The sequence below is a fragment of the Notolepis coatsorum genome, assembly GCF_963971535.1.
Source record: "Notolepis coatsorum genome assembly, chromosome: 6".
NCBI classification, from domain to species: domain Eukaryota; kingdom Metazoa; phylum Chordata; class Actinopteri; order Aulopiformes; family Paralepididae; genus Notolepis; species Notolepis coatsorum.
Genome location: NC_140170.1, coordinates 29,411,163 through 29,429,016, shown reverse-complemented (window position 1 = coordinate 29,429,016; position 17,854 = coordinate 29,411,163). Strand labels below are relative to the sequence as shown.

Below are 17,854 nucleotides of genomic sequence, written 5' to 3'. Positions count from 1 at the left end.
GGCGTTAGTGGTGCCACCCTGTCTCCTTGGCTCTGGGCGTTAGTGGTGCCACCCTGTCTCCTTGGCTCTGGGCGTTAGTGGTGCCACCCTGTCTCCTTGGCTCTGGGCGTTAGTGGTGCCACCCTGTCTCCTTGGCTCTGGGCGTTAGTGGTGCCACCCTGTCTCCTTGGCTCTGGGTGTTAGTGGTGCCACCCTGTCTCCTTGGCTCTGGGCGTTAGTGGTGCCACCCTCAGCCAAGCATCGCCAACGCCTCAACACAGAAGTGTAACTTGAGCTTAACTCTTTCAATGCCACGCCTGGTTTTCCGTTTTACCGCTTGAATGCCACCATCGGCGCCAATGTTAACGTTAATATCGCCTAATCTATGTTTTAAATTATGGCTATGTGTCTAATCTGCCCATCGCATTATCAAAGACTATTTTCCAGTCAGTGCTGTCAAGGCAGATTGTTTTTTTATCGCGTCGTTTCCGTTTCAGAGCAGTTAGAAAAGCCCCCGTTTTGATATAAAAAACAGCTAATTCTGGAGCATTCTATGAAAATCGTCTTTTACTGGAATATTCCACAACGTTGATATTCGTCGGCCTTTTTATGAATCGTTTTCAAATAAACGCTAGATGATCAATATTATACGTGCACGCAAGCACATTACGGCCGCGCACGGATAATCGCCCCGTTGATTTCCTCTCGGACTTTTACAGTGAAACCGAAAGAAGACATTTCACAAAACAGCTTATAACTTCATCAAACTTACTCTGATTATCCTAACACTGATAACATAGAGTCCTTACCTGACATCAGATGGTATCCAACTGGTATATTCCAATTCCTGATCACCATTCGAAAAAATCGATACGTGTATGGATCCAACGCGACACAGTGGATCTCCATGATCCGCGGGGATCTGAGGCTCCAGAATGAACTCTAGTAACCCCGGCTGGATCAGTGAACTGGAAAATGTGGAGTACCGGATTTTTTCCCCCATTCATTTTCATTGAGTCCATTCCAAAATCACTTATGTCATCTGGGAGACGACAGGGGGCGCTTTTTTCCACAGTGATCGTCGGCGCCCCTCAGCTATACTCGGGTAGGCTCGGGTGATGCAATAATTTTTCAGATCGCAAAAAAAAAAAAAAAAAAAAAAATCGAGAAATCTCGTGAGTGGCTAGCAACCACCTATAAAAAAACACGAGAAATCTCGTGAGTGGCACTGAAAGAGTTAAGGGTTGTTAAGGGTTGTCCCATGGTAACATCAGAATCCATGGTTCTCTCTGTCCATGGGACTATCCAAAGTGAACATGACAACTTAAGTGTGTGAATTTATTTATTTTTAAAACTGCATTCCAATGCATTGTTTAACTTCCATAATTATTACCAATAAAGCTGAAATAGACCTATGGTGGCAACATGTCTACAATCTGAGTCAACCAATGAGAGCCGGGGACAGGAACACATGCTGCGAGGCAAAATGGACCTTTAACCCCTCACAGGACGTGACATCCATGTCCTCTCCTCCGCTCAGCCTCCTAGGTGACCATGGCTGCCATTGGTACACCTAAGATGGCTGCCATTGGTACACCTAAGATGGCTGCCATTGGTACACCCCTAAGATGGCTGCCGCAGAGTTCCTGAATCTTTCTAGCTGTGGTCGTCCTTCAGTTTCTGAAGGGAATGAAGACATAGCAACATGTTGTTAGTTTTACTCAACATGATGTAAACTTTCAGTTCAAATAAGAAATGAAACAACAACATAAAAAAGCTTGTCAAGCTACAGTAGTAATGAATATGTCTTAAAATCAGGTCCATTCAGGCTGTGACACCTGGACAATGTTTTGAATTGAGCGTCAGGTGTAGACGGGCTCCAGGTATCACCCGCTAGCGGCCACAGTTCTTCTGGAACTCTGCAACAGAGTGGCCCGTGGTAGGAAAGGTGCATCACTTCACGGATCGACAGACTTGGCCCTCAGCCAAAGGACAGCTGGTTGACTGTTCATGACTAGTGGCCAAAAAGGAGGAGTGGCAGTGGGTGTGGCTTATAACAAAAATACCTTTTCGGATTCACGTAAAACATGGCAACGGAGACATACATAGCCAGGCCCCCTTGTGTGTGTGTGTGTGTGTGTGTGTGTGTGTGTGTGTGTGTGTGTGTGTGTGTGTGTGTGAGTGTGTGAATGCATGTACACATAGGTATGCGGTTGCAGCTATTGCAAATTCACTTGTTTCATTATACCTCTGTGTCATTTACATCGATTTTAATTCCCATTCGAGTTGAAGGAAATATTGCGTCAAATCGTTGATGACGTGAGAGAAGACAGCGCTAGAGGACGACACTCAGAGCGCCACGTGAGAGATGACAGCTGACAGGTTGCAGTGGCCTGAACCGCCACTAGGGGCAGTGCAGCTAAGTGCGAGTGGCAACAAGAGGATGTTGAAAGCAGCGGGCTCTCAGTAGACGTGTCTTTAGAAGCATGGCCTGAAACACATGTCTGCTTTGGTATGTGAGGCTGTGACAGCTAGGAAGATAATAGATAACAGCATTAGCAACACACGGTGTTTATTTGGCATAGAAGGCTATTGAGAGCTAACAAGCTAACAAGCTAATGGCACAACTTGGACAGTGTATGGTGGATGATGGTTGGGAAGAGGGTGACAGAATGAAGTGAAAGCGTATCAATATATCAATTAATCAATCAGTTAAGTGTTTGGTGAAGGGAGGCGCTTTTTCTCACTAGAGGAAGGCAATAAAATCACAGGGTTGTCATATTATAACATAATCAGCACAGGCCACACACCTGAGGTTATTGGCTAATGTGATGACATCATAATTACAAGCCACACCCCTCAATGTTAACGGATACTGTGTGATGAGCTCATTGGCTACCATGTGATACTGTGTGATGAGCTCATTGGCTACCATGTGATACTGTGTGATGAGCTCATTGGCTACCATGTGATACTGTGTGATGAGCTCATTGGCTACCGTGTGATACTGTGTGATGAGCTCATTGGCTACCATGTGATACTGTGTGATGAGCTCATTGGCTACCATGTGATACTGTGTGATGAGCTCATTGGCTACCGTGTGATACTGTGTGATGAGCTCATTGGCTACCATGTGATACTATGTGATGAGCTCATTGGCTACCGTTTGACCATGTGAGCCATAGAGGAAGTGATGTGAACACACTCAGTACATGCAGTAGAACATTGTGAGGTTATTGGCTACTGCCCAATGACATCATCAGTACAGGCCACACCCTCTGAGTGTATGGGTTGTGTTTAGCAGAGACCCCCCCCCCCCCAGTGGAATTAAACCAATCCTTACAAGGATCGACACAAAATGACTGCTTCAAAAATGGCAAGTGCAAATGGGAGCTTGTGACATCATCAGCTGAAAGCAAACGATTGGCTATTTGATAACCACATCATGGGTACACGCCACACCCCCTGAAGCTCATTGGCCGCCGCACGCCGCCGCCCTCAGTACAAGCCACACAGGCGGAGGTTGTTGGCGATGATGACGTCGGTCACGGCGTCGAACACGAACACGATGTTGTTGGTGTCGGTGGCGCAGGTCACATGACTGTAGACCTCCTTATGGAGAGACTTGTTCTTACTCTCATACTGAGACTTGATGTACTCTACCCCCTCTAGATAGGTGGCTGGACCTGGAGAGAGAGAGAGAGAGGGAGAGAGAGAGAGAGAGAGAGAGAGATAGAGAGAGAGAGAGAGAGAGAGAGAGAGAGAGAGAGAGAGAGATAGAGAGAGAGAGGAGAGAGGGAGAGAGGGAGAGAGAGAGAGAGAGAGAGAGAGAGAGAGAAAGACAGAGAGACAAAGACAGAGAGACAAAGACAGAGAGAGACTTAGTTAATAATCCCCCCCGAATTCACTTAGATAAAAAGCTATTAAAACCCACGAGCTCAACTCTGAGATGAGTCAACTGGTGCAGAGACTTGAATGAACCAACCGATCACGCTGGTCATTAGGGCTGGGCGATATGGCCTAAATATGATATCACGATATTTTCTGACCTTTCGGCGATACACGATACACATCACAATGTTTTTCTTTTTCCCCCCAAACAATTCATTGTGAGGCTTACTAAGACAGTATTTGAGTTTGCAAGCTAACATTAAATACAAAAGACTCATGCATTTAGCATTTTTATATTATATATTAGATTTAGATTATTGGATTATTAGATTATATATTGAATATATTTAGCAATGAGATATTATATGATTTAGATATGAAATATGATGAATTGAAAATGGGGGACCCTGATGTAAACAAGATGAAAGTCTTTATCTGGTCTGCATCCCCTTAACTCTTTCAGTGCCACTCACGAGAGTTCTCGTGTTTTTTTATAGGTGGTTGCTAGCCACTCACGAGATTTCTCTGATTTTTTTTTTTTTTTTTTTTATCTGAAAAATTATTGCATCACCCGAGCCTACCCGAGTATTGCCGAGCTGCGCCGGTGATCACTGTGGAAAAAAGCGCCCCCTGTCGTCTCCCAGATGACATAAGTGATTTTGGAATGGACTCAATGAAAATGAATGGGGAAAAAAATCCGGTACTCCACATTTTCCAGTTCACTGATCCAGCCGGGGTTACTAGAGTTCATTCTGGAGCCTCAGATCCCCGCGGATCATGGAGATCCACTGTGTCGCGTTGGATCCATACACGTATCGATTTTTTCGAATGGTGATCAGGAATTGGAATATACCAGTTGGATACCATCTGATGTCAGGTAAGGACTCTATGTTATCAGTGGTAGGATAATCAGAGTAAGTTTGATGAAGTTATAAGCTGTTTTGTGAAATGTCTTCTTTCGGTTTCACTGTAAAACTCCGTGACGAAATCAACGGAGCGATTATCCGTGCGCGGCCGTAATGTGCTTGCGTGCACGTATAATATTGATCATCTAGCGTTTATTTGAAAACGATTCATAAAAAGGCAGACGAATATCAACGTTGTGGAATATTCCACTAAAAGACGATTTTCATAGAATGCTCCAGAATGAGCTGTTTTTTATATCAAAACGGGGGCTTTTCGAACTGCTCTGAAACAGAAACGACGCGATAAAAAAACAATCTGTCTTCACAGCACTGACTGGAAAATAGTCTTTGATAATGCGATGGGCAGATTAGACACATAGCCATAATTTAAAACATAGATTAGGCGATATTAACGTTAACATTGGCGCCGATGGTGGCATTCAAGCGGTAAAACGGAAAACCAGGCGTGGCACTGAAAGAGTTAACAATTGTATGTATTGAGCTGTACTGTACCCATTCTGCAATATGTTAATACAGTTTTCAATCAATCAATCAATCAATCAATAAATAGCATTTTAGCATTTTTATGAAACTACTGTATATTTGTATGTCTCTAAATGTTTTGATGAATTGAAAATGGAGGACCCTTATGTAAAAAAGCCGAAAGTCTTTTTCTGGTCTTCATCCTCCAGTCCACTGTTGTTGTATTGAGCTGTACTGTATTGTACCCATTCTGCAATCTGTTAATAAAGTTTTGATTCATTCATTCATTCAGACCAACAGAATAATATATATATTTTTTTATTGATATTTTTCCCCCTCCTTTTTCCTCCGATTTTCTCCCATCCCAATGTTAGTCGTTATGCCAATTCCCAATCCCCTTCACTGTGGAAAAAAGCGCCCCCTGTCGTCTCCCAGATGACATAAGTGATTTTGGAATGGACTCAATGAAAATGAATGGGGAAAAAAATCCGGTACTCCACATTTTCCAGTCCACTGAGGCAGCCGGGGTTACCACAGTTCATTCTGGAACCTCAGATCCCTGCGGATCATGGAGTTCTACAGTATCGCGTTGGATCCATACACGTATCGATTTTTTCGAATGGTGATCAGGAATTGGAATATACCAGTTGGATACCATCTGATGTCAGGTAAGGACTCTATGTTATCAGTGGTAGGATAATCAGAGTAAGTTTGATGAAGTTATAAGCTGTTTTGTGAAATGTCTTCTTTCGGTTTCACTGTAAAAGTCCGTGAGGAAATCAACGGAGCGATTATCCGTGCGCGGCCGTAATGTGCTTGCGTGCACGTATAATATTGATCATCTAGCGTTTATTTGAAAACCATTCATAAAAAGGCCGACGAATATCAACGTTGTGGAATATTCCACTAAAAGACGATTTTCATAGAATGCTCCAGAATTAGCTGTTTTTTATATCAAAACGGGGGCTTTTCTAACTGCTCTAAAACGGAAACGACGCGATAAAAAACAATCTGTCTTCACAGCACTGACTGGAAAATAGTCTTTGATAATGCGATGGGCAGATTAGACACATAGCCATAATTTAAAACATAGATTAGGCGATATTAACGTTAACATTGGCGCCGATGGTGGCATTCAGCCGGTAAAACGGAAAACCAGGCGTGGCGCTCAAAGTGTTAATGAACTGTACCCGATATTTATATAATATCGTCATATCGCCCTGCCCTACTGGTCATCCTCTTAATTATTATGTTATCTATAATATCACCTTTAAGTTGTAGAACGGTAAGATAGTAGTGGTTGAGGAGAACCAGAGCGGCTGGTTACCTGTGTGCTGCAGCTGGTTACCTGTGTGCTCGGGGGGGGGGGGGGGGGGGGGGGCTGCAGCTGGTTACCTGTGTGCTCGGGGAAGCAGATGGAGAGCGGAGACTTGGTGATCTTCACTTCAAAGATGTCCTTCTTGTTGAGGAAGAGGATGATGGACGTGTCCTTAAACCACTTGTTGTTACAGATGGAGTCGAACAGCTTCAGGGACTCGTGCATACGGTTCTGCAGGGGCACAGACACAGGGGTTACACACACATATACATGCATGCATATGCACACAAATATATGAACAGATACACAGATGCATAAACTCATCTGCACAATCAAAACTAGTGTATGGCACGCAGACATACATACTGAAATATAAACATTATGTATACTTAGTAGGGGTGGGCAGAATGCAGTATATGATAGTCACTGGGAACACACACACACACACATCTAGAAGAGAAGACATTTACAGAAAAGGAACTCAAAAGCAGAAAAGAAACATTAAAGACATTTAGCAGGTAGGTGTGTGTGTGTGTGTGTGTATGTGTCTATGTGTTTGTGTGTAACAGTGCTAGAAAGGCAGTGGTGCAGTGCTCATGGGAGGGGGGGTCGCACACCGTCCCACCAGGTCAATAATGCGTTCCACTCGACTCTGCACCAAGTACCCACCTGGCTACTTTGCATAACAATAGCTCAGGTCGTCAGGTGTGTTCAAACACTACAGTTGGACCATTCACACAAAACCTATGAATGAAATGTGTTACATTCCATTCCCGGAGGCATCGTCTTTATTCGCGAGGGAACATTGATGCGCGTGCGCGGTAGCACGCGTGTACATGTGACGTCATTAAAACCAGAGATAAAATCACCACTGCACCACTGTAGAAAGGTTAATAAGCAGCAGTTGTTGAACAGGTTAGTAAAGGCCATGCAGTATTAGCTAGCTAGCTGTTACTATGTACTACAGTATATACCAACCATACTACACCCTAAAACATGCTAGCTACCCTTATGTATTATATTATACCAACTATAGTTGATCCTAAAACATGCTAGCTGCCCTATGTAGTATATACCAAGCATACTACACCCTAAAACATGCTAGCTACCCTTATGTATTATATTATACCAACTATAGTTGATCCTAAAACATGCTAGCTGCCCTATGTAGTATATACCAAGCATACTACACCCTAAAACATGCTAGCTACCCTTATGTATTATATTATACCAACTATAGTTGATCCTAAAACATGCTAGCTGCCCTATGTACTATATACCAAGCATACTACACCCTAAAACATGCTAGCTACCCTATGAACTATATACCAGCCACAATATAGGCCTGCCCTAAAAATAACCACCTATTTGGTATTTACATTTGGTGAAACTACAGCCAAGGAGAGTTATTATTTATTTTAGTTTTTAATTATAAGCTCTCAAAGTATGGGTAATGTAATCTTATGACATCATCACATTGGGGAGCATGTCTATGTTCCCCGGGTCCTATGTTCCCCGGTAGCGATAAAAAAGGTCCTATGTTCCCCGGTAGCGATAAAAAAGGTCCTATGTTCCCCGGTAGCGATAAAAAAGGTCCTATGTTCCCCGGTAGCGATAAAAAAGGTCCTATGTTCCCCGGTAGCGATAAAAAGGGTCCTATGTTCCCCGGTAGCGATAAAAAGGGTCCTATGTTCCCCGGTAGCGATAAAAAGGGTCCTATGTTCCCCGGTAGCGATAAAAAAGGTCCTATGTTCCCCGGTAGCGATAAAAAGGGTCCTATGTTCCCCGGTAGCGATAAAAAAGGTCCTATGTTCCCCGGTAGCGATAAAAAAGGTCCTATGTTCCCCGGTAGCGATAAAAAAGGTCCTATGTTCCCCGGTAGCGATACAAAATACGCCGCTGGCGTGTAACAGAGATGTATATCTGTTATTTAGTCCTACTGGACATTTTCGTTGACATAAGTAGATTTTTCGTTTTTGTTTATTTATTAAGTTAATATAAAGCATGTTTCGAACATTTTGAGGTTGTTAAATTCACGCTTTTGGTTTCTTTAAGTGGCGAGTGATGTCTTTTTCGTGCTTATTTGAGAAGGGTCCAGCTGCACAGCCGGAGAGCAACGCTGTTCTGTCACTCCCAGCCTAGTAGTGGGCCGGTCGTTGACCAAACTTATTTTTTATTTTTTTATAAATCAATTATAACGGCCCAAAGGCGCGTCGGCCCACCGGGAAAATGTCCAGATTACCAGTCCAGCCCACGGCGCAGGCTTGTCACTGTCACAAGTGCGCATGCTTTGAACAAGTAACGTTAGTTCAAAGCAAAGGATGTCCCCTGCCTGTGCAGAAGCGACCAAGTAGTGCTGTAGCGATGCAGGGGGGAGTACCTTTGCCAAACATCAGACATTACCGGACATTTTCAACTCCCGACTGTACATGTATATTGTGATATTTCTATATAAAAAAAATAAAAATAAAATTATAATTGAGTTATAATAGTTATAAATAGTTACCGAGGTCCGGACCTGTGTGACCTCATAGCTGGCTACGGCCATGAGGTTGAGTAAGTTGAAGAACCACTTGGAGGTCCATTTTAAGCAGGGAGTTTCCTATGAAGGTAAAGTTGCCAACATTCTCTGGGAAATGCAAATGGTTTACATTAGAGACCATTTGATAAATTAATCAAAACTAACCCTTCTGTGATGTCTGTGGCAGGTAATATATGATTCAGATGTTGTAGCATATTCAATTGACAAATGATCTCTCTCTCTGGTTTAGGCAAAGTCATCCTACTCCTTTTCGAACATTACTGTTTTGCTTGTTTGTTTTTTAATCTGTTTATTACTTCATTGTTTTATTATTTTTTATTTTATTTTTTTCATTTGTTTTTAATTTATGTTAGAAATAAATAAACACATTCATTCATTCAATATATTGTGTGAGAAAAAGAAAATAAAAATACATGTTATGAAGTATAGTTAATTTAGGTGTTTAGTAGAGCAGCTATGTGTTTAGTAGAGCAGCTATGTGTTTAGTAGAGCAGCTATGTGTTTAGCAGAGCAGCTATGTGTTTAGTAGAGCAGCTATGTGTTTAGTAGAGCAGCTATGTGTTTAGTAGAGCAGCTATGTGTTTAGTAGAGCAGCTATGTGTTTAGCAGAGCAGCTATGTGTTTAGTAGAGCAGCTATGTGTTTAGTAGAGCAGCTATGTGTTTAGTAGAGCAGCTATGTGTTTAGTAGAGCAGCTATGTGTTTAGTAGAGCAGCTATGTGTTTAGTAGAGCAGCTATGTGTTTAGTAGAGCAGATAGGTGTTTAGTAGAGCAGCTATGTGTTTAGTAGAGCAGCTATGTGTTTAGTAGAGCAGCTATGTGTTTAGTAGAGCAGCTATGTGTTTAGTAGAGCAGCTATGTGTTTAGTAGAGCAGCTATGTGTTTAGTAGAGCAGCTATGTGTTTAGTAGAGCAGCTATGTGTTTAGTAGAGCAGCTAGGTGTTTAGTAGAGCAGCTATGTGTTTAGTAGAGCAGCTAGGTGTTTAGTAGAGCAGCTATGTGTTTAGTAGAGCAGCTATGTGTTTAGTAGAGCAGCTATGTGTTTAGTAGAGCAGCTATGTGTTTAGTAGAGCAGCTATGTGTTTAGTAGAGCAGCTATGTGTTTAGCAGAGCAGCTAGGTGTTTAGTAGAGCAGCTATGTGTTTAGTAGAGCAGCTATGTGTTTAGCAGAGCAGCTATGTGTTTAGTAGAGCAGCTATGTGTTTAGTAGAGCAGCTATGTGTTTAGCAGAGCAGCTATGTGTTTAGTAGAGCAGCTATGTGTTTAGTAGAGCAGCTATGTGTTTAGTAGAGCAGCTATGTGTTTAGTAGAGCAGCTATGTGTTTAGTAGAGCAGCTAGGTGTTTAGTAGAGCAGCTAGGTGTTTTGTAGAGCAGCTAGGTGTTTAGTAGAGCAGCTATGTGTTTAGTAGAGCAGCTATGTGTTTAGTAGAGCAGCTATGTGTTTAGTAGAGCAGATAGGTGTTTAGTAGAGCAGCTATGTGTTTAGTAGAGCAGCTATGTATTTAGCAGAGCAGCTATGTGTTTAGTAGAGCAGCTATGTGTTTAGTAGAGCAGCTATGTGTTTAGTAGAGCAGCTATGTGTTTAGCAGAGCAGCTATGTGTTTAGTAGAGCAGCTATGTGTTTAGTAGAGCAGCTAGGTGTTTAGTAGAGCAGCTATGTGTTTAGTAGAGCAGCTATGTGTTTAGTAGAGCAGCTAGGTGTTTAGTAGAGCAGCTATGTGTTTAGCAGAGCAGCTATGTGTTTAGTAGAGCAGCTATGTGTTTAGTAGAGCAGCTAGGTGTTTAGTAGAGCAGCTATGTGTTTAGTAGAGCAGCTATGTGTTTAGTAGAGCAGATAGGTGTTTAGCAGAGCACTGTGAAGAAGCATCTCTACGTCAGTGTCTGAGGTCCAGTTTCCGATCTTTTGTAAAAGAAAATAAATGTCTCCTTGGCTGACGTTTCTTCAAGACGTATAGAACACCACAGCTCTACGGGACCACAGGGGCAGTGGGCACTTTTACTCAAATTATAACTGGAATAATGTCTTCATGTCATTTCATCACTTGAAACATTACAAACATTGTATTACATTGCTGACCATCATACAATTCCACTACATTTATGTAGCAACATTAGCGTCATAGGTAAATAAATACAAGCTACATTTTCAAGGTTGATTGAGATATTAACTGTTTGTTAATATCAAGTTGAAAGCAGTCTCTCTCTCTCTCTCTACATGGAGATGTGTGTTTTTTTTGGTCCGCTAGCTAGTACATGCCTTTACAATTTCTTTCTTTCTTCTTGTGTCCCACTCCCACTAACATGTTCTCTCTCTCTCTCTCTCTCTCTCTCTCTCTCTCTCTCTCTCTCTCTCTCTCTCTCTCTCTCTCTCTCTCTCTTCTCTCTCTCTCTCAGACAGATAGCAAGACAACACACACACTAGAGGTACTGCTTTCAACTCTTGTCTACATAATGTACATTCACTATTATTGACCTATTGGACGGGTTCATACCTTTCTCTGGGCAGGCCTTCTGTAGTAGATCTGAGTGCTGATTGGTTAAAGAGGAAAGTCGATGCCGAGAGCGACAGGAGGAGGAGGAGGAGCCATAGATGATGGAGGCGGAGCTTAGAGCAGGAACGGAAGAGAACGCAAGAAGAAATACAACCCCCTTCTCACACTCACACACACACACACGATCAACCACCCACCCACACACACACACACACACAACCACCATCACCCACACACACACCCACCCACACACACAATCAACCACCCACACACACACACAACCACCATCACCCACACACCCGCTGAAAGAGTAAAGTTTTGAATGCAGACAGACTGAAACCACAGTTTGAAACCAAAGCAGTTACATAAGGACACTGTGTGTGTGTGTGTGTGTGTGTGTGTGTGTGTGTGTGTGTGTGTGTGCACGTGCGTTGCCCTATTAGAACTGAACTGAACATTTTTAGATTTAGACCAGTTTCTTCTGAATAAATAAATAAACATATGGGACATTTAACCCTTTCACTGCCACACGACAGAAGGTTAGCCCTTTACTATCACACAACCGACGGCAATGCTCCATCATTAGCATTTGCGGAGCTAATGATGCTAATGATGGAGCATCGCCGTCGGTTGTGTGATAGTAAAGGGCTAACCTTCTGTATTGTCACAGTGAAAGGGTTAACCGGCTGTCGCGTGGCAGTGAAAGGGTTAAGGGGGAAATTCAGGGTTTGTCCAGGTTAGAGACCAGAGCCATATAGAGACAGGGTTTGTCCAGGTCAGAGACCAGAGCCATATAGAGACAGGGTTTGTCCAGGTTAGAGACCAGAGCCATATAGAGACAGGGTTTGTCCAGGTCAGAGACCAGAGCCATAGAGAGACAGGGTTTGTCCAGGTTAGAGACCAGAGCCATAGAGACAGGGTTTGTCCAGGTTAGAGACCAGAGCCATAGAGACAGGGTTTGTCCAGGTTAGAGACCAGAGCCATATAGACACAGGGTTTGTCCAGGTCAGAGACCAGAGCCATATAGAGACAGGGTTTGTCCAGGTTAGAGACCAGAGCCATATAGAGACAGGGTTTGTCCAGGTCAGAGACCAGAGCCATATAGAGACAGGGTTTGTCCAGGTCAGAGACCAGAGCCATATAGAGACAGGGTTTGTCCAGGTCAGAGACCAGAGCCATATAGAGACAGGGTTTGTCCAGGTTAGAGACCAGAGCCATATAGAGACAGGGTTTGTCCAGGTCAGAGACCAGAGCCATATAGAGACAGGGTTTGTCCAGGTCAGAGACCAGAGCCATATAGAGACAGGGTTTGTCCAGGTTAGAGACCAGAGCCATAGAGACACAGGGTTTGTCCAGGTCAGAGACCAGAGCCATATAGAGACAGGGTTTGTCCAGGTCAGAGACCAGAGCCATATAGAGACAGGGTTTGTCCAGGTTAGAGACCAGAGCCATAGAGACACAGGGTTTGTCCAGGTTAGAGACCAGAGCCATAGAGACACAGGGTTTGTCCAGGTTAGAGACCAGAGCCATAGAGACACAGGGTTTGTCCAGGTTAGAGACCAGAGCCATAGAGACAGGGTTTGTCCAGGTCAGAGACCAGAGCCATATAGAGACAGGGTTTGTCCAGGTTAGAGACCAGAGCCATAGAGACAGGGTTTGTCCAGGTTAGAGACCAGAGCCATAGAGAGACAGGGTTTGTCCAGGTTAGAGACCAGAGCCATAGAGAGACAGGGTTTGTCCAGGTTAGAGACCAGAGCCATAGAGACAGGGTTTGTCCAGGTTAGAGACCAGAGCCATAGAGACACAGGGTTTGTCCAGGTTAGAGACCAGAGCCATACAGAGACAGGGTTTGTCCAGGTTAGAGACCAGAGCGATAAATCATGTGAATCCAGTGTGACCCTACTTTTAGGGTGATTCTTTTATATATTTATTATTAAAAAGAAATTGGGCATTTCTAAGTGCTTTTATTGACAGGACAGAGAGATGGGGAGGACATGCAACACCAGAGTACTTACTCCTTACGTTCTGACCGCTATGAAAACCAAAGACAAAAAATGCTCTGAGTTTCGTAAAAGTCAGTCAAAGCTTACCAAAAGCACGAGCAGTGAACTCCAAGCCCACGTGATTGAATTCAAACTGGAAAGAAACAGACTAAGAAATGATGTAAACTCCATGATCAAAACTGCACAAAAAAAATGCATCAATGACAAAACTAAGGAAAACAAAAACAAACCATGTGAACTTTGGAAATGACCCAATAATCAACTAGGCTGCAGTAAAAAACTTAAAACCAGGTTCTCAAACATAAACATAAAGACGGACAACACGCTCATCACAGACAAGCTGGATGTAGTCAATTACTTAAACACTTTCTTCAAAAACATAGCCACAACACTGGTAAACAAACTACCCTCCCACTCAGGGCTTTATGGGGTAGAACACATAGTAGCTTACTACAAGAACCTAGGCGTCCACAAAGATGACTTCAAACTGGAAATGGTAACTACAGATGAGGTACTCAAAAAATGTAGCGCCCTCCAACCTAACAAGGCCACTGGCCATGACAACATCCCCTCCAAATTCCTCAGAGACTCAGCAGCCGCCATCACCCCAGTCATCACACACATAATAAACATCTCCATAAAACAGGGACACGTCCCCAAGGACTTAAAAATTGCGAGAGTAACCCCTGCACAAAAAAGGCAGCAAATTAGACCCAGGCAACTACCGCCCTGTTTCTATCCTTACCTCCATCTCGAAAGTCATGGAAAAAATAGTATACGAACAGGTCGAAAAGTACCTTGCGGAAAGAAATCTAATCTATGAATTCCAATCTGGCTTCAGAACATCCCACTCCACTGACACATGCCTTCTCTATTTAAACGACCACATCAAACAAGAGATGGACGCGGGCAAATACTGCGGCATGGTCATGCTGGACCTACAAAAGGCCTTCGACACTGTCACCATTCTGATTGACAAGCTAAAAGCAATTGGTTTTGATAGTCTATCAGTGAGCTGGATGCAATCCTACCTGGAGGGGAGAGAACAGATGGTGGAGGTAAACGGTACCCTATCCCCCCCCCCCTCTCAGTGAGCTGTGGTGTTCCACAAGGAAGCATACTAGGACCGCTACTGTTCCTAATTTATGCAAATGACATGTCGTCAGCTTGTGATTGCAACTTGTTCCTGTTTGCGGACGACTCAGCCCTGCTGGTCTCTGACAAGAACAAGTTACAGGTTGAAAAAACCCTCAGCTCGGAACTAGGCAAAATCTGCATATGGCTCCATTCTCTTCGGTTCAAATAACAAACTCAGCAAGACCGACGGCTTCTCAGTTACAGTGGGTGACAATATTGTCACAAGGAAAGATGAAATTACCTACCTGGGTTCCATCCTAGAGGCTAATCTTTCCTGTGACAAAATGGCATCCAATGTAATAAAAAAAGTCAACCAACGAACTCGATTCTTGTACCGGATCTCCTCTCTGGTAAACAAGAATACCCTGAAGACTCTGGCAGGAGCACTCATTCAAGGGTACTACGACTATACTTGCACCTTATGGTACCAAAGCACCTCAAAGGCGCTAAAAACAAAATTACAGACATCTCAAAACAAACTGGTCAGACTACTGCTTGACCTTACTCCTAGAACCCACCTCACCCCTGCCCACTTTGACAACCTAGGGTGGCTTAGAGTAGACGACAGAGTACAGCAACTTGCAATGGGCCTGGTCTACAAGATACACTACACGACCAAGGTACCCATGTACATGTGTCAAGTTAGACCGCGCTCTCAAGATACGACACTGGGTGCTGAAATCCCATTAAGTATTATATAAAAGAAGCAGTGAAGCCAGACCAGCACTCTCAGGTTCAAAATTTAATGGCAGCCTGAAACAAACATGTTTCGGAATTATGTATTCCTTCTTCAGTGTTATAGCTTGCCTATATAACCCATGTACATGTCAAAATACTTCCCAAAGGTCAGTGAATACCACAATCACAACACCAGAGGGAGCTCCACAAATCATGTTAAACCCAGATTCGGCTCAAAACAAGGGACTAAATACGTTTCGCAATTATGCCACATCAATGTGGAACACCCTACCCAAAGCTGTAAAGGAATGTGAATCACTACCCACTTTCAAAACCACTCTCAAAGAACACCTACGGGAGACTGCAATTCGAAACTGGCCCCTGTAAATGTCCTAACACAACCTCCTCCAATGTACAGTAAATTACCAAATATGGTTTTGTCAATATTCCAATGTACAGTTTTGCTTGTACAGTTGTACAGTGTCCCCCACCCACCCCTCCTACCCAACCCCCCCCCCCCCCCCCCACCCACCCAACCCCACCCCACCTACCCAACCTCCTCCAATGTACAGTTTCTACGTCAAATGTATATACTCTCTTTTCTGGACTCTTTTTGTATCACAAACAGTACTGGACCGATCCACTCCGCTCACTGCCCATAGATACCTGAGCTTCTGCCGATACTGAACCCATACTAAAGAATAATAACTATTAATCATTTATATCATATACAAAATATATTTGGGGTTACGTCATGGGGCTGTAATAAACACACAACACTTCTTATTAATGCAAACAATGCAGTATACAATTTGGACCTGTACTACATAAGACTCCAGGCTATGGAACCACAGTGTTTTCCAGCTCATCCCTCTATGCTGGAACTTAAAAAGAGGAATCTGGCAACCACTAAACAGAAATGTGAGTACACAACTTTTACTTCAGCGTGTTCAAACCTCTGTTGCTCAGTTTCATTAGCACTCAAAGTGATTCTTATTTTTTGCTTTAGCAACTTCATAATGGTATCTTTCAAAAGAGACCAGGCTCTGCTTTGCAAAAAAAGTATGCAGTCGTCAAAAACTAAAATGGCCCCGTTTTGGGGGTGATGCTTAACTCATTCACGGCCAACCACGACTATACTCTGGTTTTCTCGCCAGCGGTTGAGCGCCAAAACCAGAGTATAGTCGGGTTTTCGATCGTTTTCATCGTTTTTTCTTTTATTAGATTTTTTTATTCATTACAGTCTCACGGACCTCTGTGTTACCATTGGAACTCATTCTGAGACCCCGAGAGTGCAATACCGGCCGAATCCTGCTAGGTGGCAGTATCTCCCACCCTTTGAAACCTTATTTCACACTGTGCGTCACATCTAATGTCGTCCGGGCGGAGAATTTAGACCAAGCCAAGTAAATCGCTTCATCCAAGCTGAAACTCGTTCAGCACACTTGACGCATATCTTGTGCCACTTCATGTCAGGGACCCCATCGACATCAATACTGGAAATCACGATCAGACAATTGGGAATAACCCCGATCAAAGGTAAGGACTATCTGACATCAATTCCACCTTGATCCTACAATGATTTCATATCGATCCAGCCGATCAACGTATGTAGTATTCAAAACGAATGCCGTTGCTGGCGATCAGAGCATCAAAAAACGATGCATTCATGATGAAACATAATACCTAGTATATACCTTTGATTTGGAAACAGTAGTGTGTCCAGGCGAGCAACGCAAACGCATTTAGCAAAATGCACATATCGCTCAATAACGCAGCTTCCAGGAATTAGCCAGGATCACTCTGAAACTATACAATATTCAACGCAAACATATACGTGAAAAGATTTTTTTAAAGTACATGTTGGACGAAAGATAGTGACTGTCAAATGGGCATAGTATTGTGTCCATAGCTATAGTATTAAGAGGTTAAGCAATACTTTTAGTCTAACCAGCTAGCACTAACGTTAGCTTGTTTTTGTTCACGCCAACTTATGAGCCTTTAACTGAGTGGCGAGACTAAACTAAAAAGACTAAATCGAGACTAAAATGCTCAGACCTGTAGTTGACTAAAACATAAACAAACTAAACAGAAAATAGATAAAGGTGACTAAATATGATGAAAACGAAAAAGAGCATTTGACACAATGACTAATACTAAAACTAAAATACAAAATAGCTGACAAAATTAACACTGGTGTGTGTGTGTTTGTGTGTGTGTCTGTGAGTGTGTGTGTGTGTGTGTGTGTGCGTGTGTGTGTGTGTGTGTGTGTGTGTGTGTGTGTGTGTGTGTGTGTGTGTGTGAGTGTGTGTGTGTGTGTGTGTGTGTGTGTTACCGTTGTCTCGTCCTCATGCAGCACCTGGTCGTAGCCACTCAGCGCCACACAGAAGATGATGGCCGTCACATCTTCAAAACAGTGAATCCAT

General features: G+C 43.2%; 1 protein-coding gene across 1 annotated transcript in view; it reads right to left on the bottom strand.

Moving 5' to 3' along the window:
- Window positions 1–1,363: 1,363 nt before the first annotated feature.
- LOC311229956 (guanine nucleotide-binding protein G(o) subunit alpha-like) overlaps window positions 1,364–17,854 on the bottom strand; it is a 44,845-nt gene continuing 28,354 nt past the window's right edge. The window contains exons 3-5 of the mRNA XM_084316051.1: window positions 17,764–17,854; window positions 6,654–6,807; window positions 1,364–3,665 (exon numbers count right to left, since the gene is read on the bottom strand). The exon at window positions 17,764–17,854 is cut by the window's right edge and continues 39 nt beyond it. Coding sequence (XP_084172177.1) covers window positions 3,478–3,665; window positions 6,654–6,807; window positions 17,764–17,854 — 433 coding nt within the window. The 3' untranslated portion in view covers window positions 1,364–3,477. The remainder of the gene's footprint in view (window positions 3,666–6,653; window positions 6,808–17,763) is intronic.